This window comes from Zingiber officinale, chromosome 3B (assembly GCF_018446385.1).
Source record: "Zingiber officinale cultivar Zhangliang chromosome 3B, Zo_v1.1, whole genome shotgun sequence".
NCBI classification, from domain to species: domain Eukaryota; kingdom Viridiplantae; phylum Streptophyta; class Magnoliopsida; order Zingiberales; family Zingiberaceae; genus Zingiber; species Zingiber officinale.
The window spans coordinates 116,822,370-116,832,299 of record NC_055991.1 but is presented as its reverse complement, the minus strand read 5'-3'; the positions used below and the strand labels follow the sequence as shown (position 1 = coordinate 116,832,299).

Below are 9,930 nucleotides of genomic sequence, written 5' to 3'. Positions count from 1 at the left end.
CCTTGCTATGCATGGTGCTATTTTGAGGATCGGAGGCGCGGTGAAGAAGGAAGCGAGATAGATGCGGCTATATAATTGGGACCCTGCTTATGATTTCGAAATTAAGAAAAATTTTAAGAAAAAAATGTGGCGATCACATTCTCCATAGTCTCAATGATGCTAAACAAAGGGGTAAAAAACCACTTTGTATCGCAGAAGATAATTGGACTAAGATCAATAATTTTTGAGCAACCAACAAAAGTAAACAACGAAGTCAATAGAATAGATTAAATCAATATTATAATTTTGGAGACTTCTCTGTGACATATGCGGGAGGTTCAATTAATATCGATGAGCATAGATGCAGAATGGTAAATATTTAACTTTTTTACTAATTTTTAACTCTCTCAATAAGTTTTAAATCTACCACTATTTTATTATTTTTAATTATGCTTTTTTAGACCAAAGATATGGGGAAAGAATCTTCATTCATAGAAACTTTCACTAAAACTTTTACAAAGAAGGACAAGTCTTGGAGTGGGGCTAGAGCAAAAGTAATAAAGGTTTGGATTAATTAAAATTATGTGTTTCTATATTATTGTTACAATAAATTTATTTTAATTTTATAATTACAATATAGGACAAATACGATGAGCTCGAGATAGCACATAGAAGTTCATGTGCTAGTGAGAAAACTGAGTATCTGTTGGTAATAATTTGGATTTATGGCTGGAGGCTAGTGGGGGATAGAAAGGGAGAAGAATATTGGAAATGAGTTCTTTAAGCAAAAAATCATAGAGTTTCCCGTAAATCTTTTTCCACCCAGCAGCAGTCACAACTCCGATCAATTCCTTGACTGAAGAGGTTTCACATTTAAAGGGCATAATATTAGAAAGAGATGAAGAAAGAAGAACTAGAGATGCAGAAATGAGAACTAGTCAAGAAGAAATGAGAGCTCTGTGCCAACAACAAAATTTAATTATGAAACATCTTCAGTTAAGTTTCACTCCTTCTGATTTTAGTGATATTGGCGATGATGGTGACATGGCGGTGATGGATCTTCTTGTATGAATTTTATTTATCTCATAATTAGTATTTTTGAATATTAGTTATTTGATTGTAAACGTTTCTTTTTTTTGTTAATACTATTAATTTTGTTTGAAACAGGATTGGTCAGTCATAATGAAAATAAATGTTAGAGTAACTAAAAATTATTTTTTTTGTTCATATATAGTAATTTCTTTATTGTAATAATTGATATTGTTTATATTTTTATTTTAATATAGGAAATAAAGGATATTAGAAAAAGATGGAGAAGATTTAATTAGTGATGTTTGGAAACTTATTGATGTATGAATGGTTTAGAACTTCTTATTATATTTGGATTGTATGGATATTAGATTTTTTGTGATGTTTGTATTTTGATGTATCATATGTTTGGATTGTAAGGATATTGGATCTTTTGTGATGTTTATATTTTGATGTATCATCTTTTGTGATGTTTATATTTTGATGTATCATATGTTTGGATGGTAAGGATATTGGATCTTTTGTGATGTTTATATTTTGATGTATCATATGTTTGGATTGTAAGGATATTAGATGATGTTTTCACATGTAATGTTTGGATTTTATGAATATTTTGTGATATTTGGATTTGATATATATAAAATGTGATTTAGTTTAAGTATAGTTTTTTTTTTTTTTTTGTTAGAAATGATGTGCTAGATAGGATGTGTATTTATTAGATACATATTTGTGTATTAATTAGGTTAAATATAGAAATAATAAAATTCTGGATAACAAGAAAAAATAGTATAGATTCTGTGACAAATTATCATTTTTGTCACATATTTTTGTGATGAATTTACACATTCATCGCAGATTCTACAACGAATATGAAAAGTCATCACAAAATCTAATAATCATGTTTCAGGATATTATTACAGTTTTGCAACGAAGTTTTTTTGTCGCAGATTTTATTGCAAATCTGCCATGAATTTGCAAATTCGTAGTTGATACTGCGACGAATTTATAAATTTGTCGTAGAATCTGCGACGAATTTTTAGATTTGTCACTAATTCTGCAACAAATTTGTAGATTTGTCGTAGATTTGCGATAAAATCTGCTACGGAAAAATTTCGTCGTAAAACTATAATAATATCCCGAAACATGAGTATTAGATTCTACGACGATTTTTCATATTCGTCGCAGAATCTACGACGAATTCTTTGACAAATCTGAAAATCGTTGTAAAATCAAAATTAGTTGCAAATCAAAGTGTTTAAGTTTTGTGAGCTTCCAACTAACTCTGTGACGAAAATAAGAATTCGTTAGAAAATTTGCGACAAATTCTTATTTTCGTCGCAAAAATCAGCAATGAATATAATAATTCATTGCAAAATCTACGATGAATCATTTTTCGTCGTAAAATATTTGCAACGAATATTACGACGAATTTTATTTTCGTGGTAGAAATTGCGACAAATTTTATTTTTTCGTTGCAAATATTTAAGGACGAGTTTTCTGTGACGAAAAAAATTCATCGCTAATTTCGTACCAAAAAAGTTTTACAACGAATTTTTTTCTTTCAATTTTAGTCACCAAATTTATCACAAAAAGTAGAATTTTTTATAGTGACATGCTAGGCACAACTGAATGAGTCGATGCTCCAAAAAGTAATTTAGATACCTTGAGTAAGTTGAAGTCAGGGCACCCAGATCATTTTCGAGTGCACCAACTCAGAGTCCCACAGCGGAAGCGTGCATAGAACAGTGCACAACTTATTAAAACACTATATATATATATATATATATATATATATATATATATATATATATATATATATATATATATATGATCGGGTATGAATAAAATTCTACCCGACTTTACCTCCATACCCTCTTCGAAAATCTTTAAAAATCTTCCTGTCTAATTATCAAATTATTTAATCGGATAAAAATCTCTACGGGCCCTCTTCTATGCATATCAGATCATTCAATTAGGAGGAAATTATCATCTGAATGAGATTTATGTAATACTATTTTATGAATATAATTATTATTTAGGTTTTTTCCCCCTTTGTATATCTTTATTTTAATCATCTACTTACATCGATTTTTAAATGATACATCTCAATCAATGAATGCTAAAAAGTAAAAAGTAAAAAAAAACATAGAAAATCTTCATATAGATCCAAATATTTAGAATAAAATTATTTAAAAGATAATAATTAATCACATGAAATGACAGAAGACAGATGATCTTAATCGTCATAGAGATGATTCGAAGCAGAGTCATACCGGAACATGAAGCGCATATTAAAAAATGATTTTTTTACTATAATAATTAATAATAAAATTTAATTTATAAATAACATATATATATACTAAATAGATAAATAAACTAAAAATAAATATATTACATCAATAAAAAATTAATAAATATTTAAAATAATTATATAAACACTACTCGTCTATCTATTTTAGAGATAAAAATATTTATTAAACTTGCATAATTCAATTGTCGAACTCTTTCTTTCTCAATCGATAACATTGATAGCTCATTTAGTGTATCATGTAACACTGAGACTAATGTGGTGGTCGCAGACAATAGCAAGGCGACAAGTAGTGATCACCATGCAATTAGGTCGCAGTTCGCACAAACGACTGAGGTAGCGTGTGACAGCCCTGTGCTACGCAATTAGGTCACACGAGCAAAGGCCAACCGTCAGCCCGCGTCGAGTGAGATAACCATTGCGAGAATCGATGTGATTAGGTCGCACAAATGATCCTTGTTGAATAATTAGGTTACAATTAGTGTCACGTGTTGCAAGATAAAGAAAATGGTCGAAGAAGAAGATTATGATTACCTTTTGTTCCATAAATCCGTGCCTTGGTAGAAAGAATCGTAGAAGAAATTACGTGCAAAGAAGAGCAACACTGGAGAAGAAATTGCAAAGAAGAGTCATATGTCGGTGGTGCCCGTGAGAATAGGTTTAACGGTCATTTAAGGTCCATATCTTTCATTTTTTTTTAGCATAATTAAAAAAATATGGGTCCTTCATTAGACTGGATCCTGAGACGATTGCCTCTTTAGCATCATGGAAGTTAGGGCTCTGATTCGATGTTGAATTCATTTGCCAGACGGTGAGAGACTTGAGAGTGACCGTGGCATCTTTAGCATTGTTGAAGAGGAAGACTTTCGCAGCGTCGTAAATTGCCTTAGTTGGATATACACGGGAAGTGATGCATGTTCTTCCTCCCTGAGCAAAACTCTCCACTATCGAATGATCCACCTACCAAAATAATCAAATATATGTTAAATAACAATCTTAATACATTATTTTATGCTTTTTTTTAGTTTTGGAGAGAAGGAAAATAATAAATTGTAAATTTCCTAAAAAGAAATGCGAGCAGAATAGTAGAAGATGCTTACCAAAATTCTGACGGATAATGCCTCGCCCGGAAGCACAACAACTTCGCTGCCGACCACACTCTTCACAATATCGTTCGCCCTTGATGACCTACATTAATCAATTTATAAATTGCAAATATAAATATTTATAATAAAAATAATAATAAATACTTTGCTTTTCCCCTCGAATTTCTTCAAAATACTAAATATTCAAACCGGGATTCGTCGTGGCAGAAGTGCGTGGCCAGTTGGCCGTCAGCAGCTCTCGCGACGTAGAAGTATACGGCCGTCTTCTCCAGGACTGCCTCGTCGGCCAACACCGCAAGGCCGAACGGCCCGACGGCGCCTCTCGCCGCAGCGCCGCCGCCCGTGCTGCAATTGTAACCCGCCCCCGCCGTCGCCGTCATCAACGCTGCTATTGCCGCCGCGTCTATCTCGAACTCACCCTCCATGTCCACCTATCGATCGACACACCGCACGGTCTCAAAACCATCGCAAAATTTCCCCCCTTCGAACCATTAATCTCGTACCTGAGTGGCCGGGCCAACGTCGAGAGGGATTGAGGATCCAGGAAGCAATTTGATGTTCTCGAATTTTTGGCTGCTCATTCTCAGACTCTCCACCTCCTCCACCGGCCACTGCACCAGATTTCTTCCCGTTTTTGCGTCCAATTCTACCGTTCGAGGGATGCCCTGTTCATAATTAACGGTGAAGGTGTTTTGAAAAAATAAAGAAAATTACGGGGGGTAGATTGAAAAGTCTTCGGTACCTGGAGCGACGCCCAGCCCTTGCGGACGTCGGCGGCCTCGCTGTCGGCCTCGCCGACCCACCCCCACAGCACCCGCCGCCGCTTCGCCGGGTCGTAGAACGACTTCGACGCGTAGAAGTTACCCCAATCGTACCTCAGCCCCACCCCCACGTCCGCCGCCGCGTCATCCGGGACCCACTCGTTCCTCCCCTCGTCGTAGCTCCCGATCGCGTAGTAATCCCGCCGGTCGTCGTCCAAGCTCGCCTTCAGCACGTGCTTCGCCCCCTCCGACACCGGGTAGAAGTCAACGCACTCCCACATCCCCGTCCCCACGACCCGATGCAGCTCCCCGGGCACCAACTCGTACTTCACGAAGTCGACTGTACGGTAGACGAGCGCGACGCCGGCGTGAGCGGCGGCGGAGTCGTCCTTGGTGCCGATGGCGATCAGCCAGGAGCCCCCGTCGACTGCCGGCCAGGCTGTGGTAGGGTCTCGGAAGTCATACAGACCAACGCCGGCGGGAGGGAGGATGACCGGATTGGCGGCGGCCTTGGACCAGCGCCGGAGCAGGGGATCGGAAGGGTCGGTGGGGACGGCGAGGTTCTGGACCTGGGAGGATGAGTTGGTGGAGCCAGTGTACAAAATTACGGGGATGCCGGAGGAGGGAAGGACGGTGGCGGAGCCGGACCAGGGGCCGTGGGCGTCGTACCACCGGTCGGGGAACAGAGCGACGGGGAGGTGGAGCCACCGGACCAGGTCACGTGACACTGCGTGGCCCCACGTGATGTTGCCCCACACAGCACCGCTGGGGTTGTATTGGTAGAACAAGTGGTACCATCCCTTGTAATATAACGGCGCTACAATCACAATATTAAGAATAAAAATATTTTAACTCTACCGATCAAGCGAAATAAATTATTTTAAAAAAAAACAGAGAATAATTTGACTATTTTGAAATTCTTAGACATTCTTACCGTTTGGATCTGACGAGCGAAACATGCACATGAAAAATAGAAAGATTTAATTAGTACGTAAAGAATTGCTAAATTAATTAATTTTGGAAAGGAAAATTCATTAATTATTATTTTCCATTAATAGTAAAAAACCAACCATTCATCCAATTATTGAGGGGCTGGAAATGGAAGCCGGTGCGCTGCCACCGCAGCATGTCGTTGGTCCACTGGAAGGAGTCATCTCCTCCGCCGCCGCCGCCCTCAGCGGACAGCCTGCCGCCGGACGACTTCTCGGAGACGCCGGCCTCCCTTCCGCGGGAGACCGCTCCGCTGCTTCCGGGGCGGAGCGTGGTAATCGTCTCGTGCCCACCTCCGCCGCCGCCGCCGAGCACCACCACGACCACTACCACGAGCAATGTGAGGGCTGACGATAAGAGGAGGGCGTGGAGACGCAGCCGCCGGGGCGAACGGTGGTCCGAGGACCCGCCGGGGGATGAGAGGAGCGGCGACGACGCCTCCGGCCAGTGGCGGAGTGGGAGGAAAGGATCCATGGGAAGAACAGGGGAGGAATGACTTCGCCAAGCTCTTCTACCGTTTATTTATATTTTTGGGAACCGAAAATTTAAGAGATATTCTAATATTAACCGAATTTTTAAGGGCACTTTAAAAAAATAACAAATCTCGGGGGAAATTTAAAATTTACCTGATTGATAATGTTTTTTTTTTCTATTCCACCTTTAAAGTTTATTTTCTCTGACTCTTTAAAATAAATGTTAAAAAAAACCTGATTTTGTGCTCTTAAAGCTTTCCTAATTTTCTTATTGAACTATGGAAGTAATCCAGGTTGTCAATTTATTTTTTTTGTTTTTAATCTTGTATTTCTTAATATTTCCCTTAATGAGACATCTTTTTATGAACAATACAACTCATTGAAGTTGTAATTAAAACATAGGCTATGTTTACTTAGTAATATAATAAAATTTATAATGTAATGTAATACAATTAATATTGTATTACTAGGTATATTATATCTTTATTATTTTTTATAGTGAATGTAATTTATATTATTATAAAACGATAAACATATAAAAATTTATTAGTATGTTCAATGACCGATTGGTGCAAGAAATGGGTTAAGGATTTATTTAACATATAAATTTTAATTAAATATTGAACTTGGAATGTAATTGAATTATATGGTATTAATCTTATAATCTAGATTACAAACCTCTATTATCTTTTATAATTCAAATTATATTACATTACAACTTTAAAACGATGCTAAATAAAGTAATCAATATTGTAATGTAATCTTAATTATATTACAAAAATAATTATTCTTCATCAAACATAGCCTATATAAATTGTCACCACTATTCATAATTGAGTTATGATACGCTCAAGGAAAAATCTCAATGAAATACTTAAGGATAGACACATAAATATATGACTCGTCATTTCACTTTTTGTGGGCCCCCATCATTTTATGTATCTATCCTTGAACATTTCATTGAGATTCTTTCCTTGAGCATATCATTTTTCTTCATAATTTTTATCATATAAACCATTTTTGGAAGATATTGTTGGATATATGTGAACAGAGGAGAGGTGAAAAAAATGGGACTTTAGTTCCATATTAGGAGTTCCAATGCATATTGGTTGGCTTATATTAATTCACATACATTGATGATGCGAACAAATGCATGGGGAGAGGCTCTTTCTTACACGTAGGTGCGCAGGGGGTGCAAATCCAGGACTTGGATTGCACTAAACCAAGTTGATGTTAGGGTCGATTTGTAGCTAGAGGGGGTGAATAGCTCGTCGTGTTCATTGTCTTGCTTCGCGATGATGATATGCAAGAACTGGCGTGATTCCATATGCTTGGCTTCACTCCCTAACATTAGGATTTTCACATGGCTTCACTCACTCATCAGAAGTGCAACAACACTTAGCTCCAAGAAAGATTCAAGAACTGGTGTGAACCTGTGAGAATGATCATAAGAAGTGGAGAGGAAGAGATGTGGAATCGTTGTGAGGAAGACGGCTTTAAACTCGACGCTTCCTTCGCAACAGTCACAACCCAATCGATTAACCAATCGATTGGGGAGGCTTGAATCGATCTGTCGATTGATTCAGAGCGCCTCTGTGCTCTTTGGAATAAGACCTGAATCGATCGACCGATCGATTCAGGCTTTCTCGTGATCACGCGAGAAAATCAGCTCCCAATCGATCGATCGATCGATTGGGCATGCCCAATCGATTGACTGATCAATTGGGGAAGCTTCTGTGGTCGCGATTTCGCTTCCTAATCAATCGATTGAACCAACCTTCACTCGCGGCACATCTTCGATCGATCGGTCGATAGTTCAATCAATCAATTGATCGATTGTCTTCCCTTTAACTTGCTTAAACCAAGTTTAAGGTCCCCCAAATTCAACATCCGGTCAACCGTGACCAATTGGAGCTCTTCATGCCTAGCATCCGATCAACCTTGACCTGTCGGGACTTCTTCGCCAAGTGTCCGGTCAACCCTTTGACCCACTTGGACTTACCGTCTCATGCCAAGTGTTCGGTCCTCCATTACCCACTTGGACTTCCACCAAATATCCAGTCAACCTTGCCCCATCTGGATTTCCTTGTGCCAAGTATCCGATAAATCCTTTGACCTACTTGGGCTTCCCAACACTAGATGTCTGATCAACCTTGACCCACTTGGATTTCCACGTGTCTGTGTTCATTCACCAGGTCTTTTCTTCTACCTAGCTTTACTCACTAGAGCTTTCCATTCGCCTGGCTTCACTACTAAGACTTTTCATCTGCCTGGCTTCACTGACCAGCACTTTCACCTAGCTTCACTCACTAGGGTTTTCACCTGGCTTCATTGACCAGGATTTTCCCACTATTTGGCTTCACTCACCGAGACTTTTACCTGCTTAGCTTCACTTACTAGGTCTTTCACCTAGCTTTACTCACCAGAGTTTTCTAACTTCCTAGCTTCACTCACTAGGTCTTTCACCTGTCTTCACTCACCAGGATTTTTCCTTGCATAACATCCAGTTAGGACTTTCCAAGTCAAGTATCTGGTACAACCCTTTGACCTATTTGACTATTCTTCACATCTAACTGGTCAGTTCTTGACCAGAGGGGAATTGTATCAACAATCTCCTCAATTGGACGATTACATCTGCAATCTCCATGTATTGTCAAATATCAAAATTCAAACATCAAGACTCAAGTTTGAGCTAAGTCAAGCTTAGTCAACCGGATCAACCTTGATCTAGGGATATTGCACCAACAGTTGACTCGTGTGCGAGCAAGATCTGCGAACACCAAATGTCGGATCAGTCGGGATAAAATTTGCTCAAGTAAAACAACCAACATTTTACCATATAATTTTTTTTGTTGCTTATTTAAGGGTGTAACGGATGCATTAAATTAAAGATTAATGCAGTTGAGTGAGTTCATCGTGACTATTAGTGTTTGGTGGGAATCACAGTTAGTTGTTGTATCATGGGAAATAGACGACCCGAGTAAACCTCGAAGCACAGCTGAAGGTGGGGTGAATATGTTTCAAGGAAACTGTGACCATCGTAAGTCTCGGTCCATTCACCCGCTCGACTTCTCTGCCCGGTCAGCCACTCACTCACTTGGTCAGCCGTTAGACTTCTCTACCTGGTTGTTCACTCGATCAGCCAGTTGGTCGCTCACTCACTCGATCGGTCGCTCGGCTTCTCTGCCCAATCGGCCTCTCGCTCACTTGATCGGTCGCTCGGCTTCTCTGCCTGACTAGCCACTTGCCTAGTTAGCTCGTCCAACCACACGCTCGCTTGACCG

The 9,930-nt window shown here is 39.0% G+C and overlaps 1 protein-coding gene across 1 annotated transcript; it reads right to left on the bottom strand.

Moving 5' to 3' along the window:
• Nucleotides 1–3,857: 3,857 nt before the first annotated feature.
• LOC121967395 (6(G)-fructosyltransferase-like) lies at nucleotides 3,858–6,670 on the bottom strand. The gene is made up of 7 exons (XM_042517580.1): nucleotides 6,254–6,670; nucleotides 6,118–6,126; nucleotides 5,165–6,000; nucleotides 4,926–5,087; nucleotides 4,612–4,853; nucleotides 4,417–4,504; nucleotides 3,858–4,276 (listed from the first exon to the last, which is right to left on the bottom strand). The coding sequence occupies exons 1-7, from the start codon at nucleotides 6,645–6,647 to the stop codon at nucleotides 4,004–4,006; spliced, it is 2,004 nt and encodes a 667-aa protein (XP_042373514.1). The 5' UTR covers nucleotides 6,648–6,670; the 3' UTR covers nucleotides 3,858–4,003.
• Nucleotides 6,671–9,930: the final 3,260 nt, after the last annotated feature.

Coding starts and splice junctions, on each gene's coding strand:
- LOC121967395 (XM_042517580.1), bottom strand. CDS start 6,647: ATGGATCCTTTCCTCCCACTCCGCCACTGGCCGGAGGCGTCGTCGCCG. Junction 4,505..4,611: donor TTCTGCCACGACGAATCCCG/GTTTGAATATTT, acceptor TGATTAATGTAG/GTCATCAAGGGCGAACGATA. Junction 4,277..4,416: donor CATTATCCGTCAGAATTTTG/GTAAGCATCTTC, acceptor TTATTTTGGTAG/GTGGATCATTCGATAGTGGA.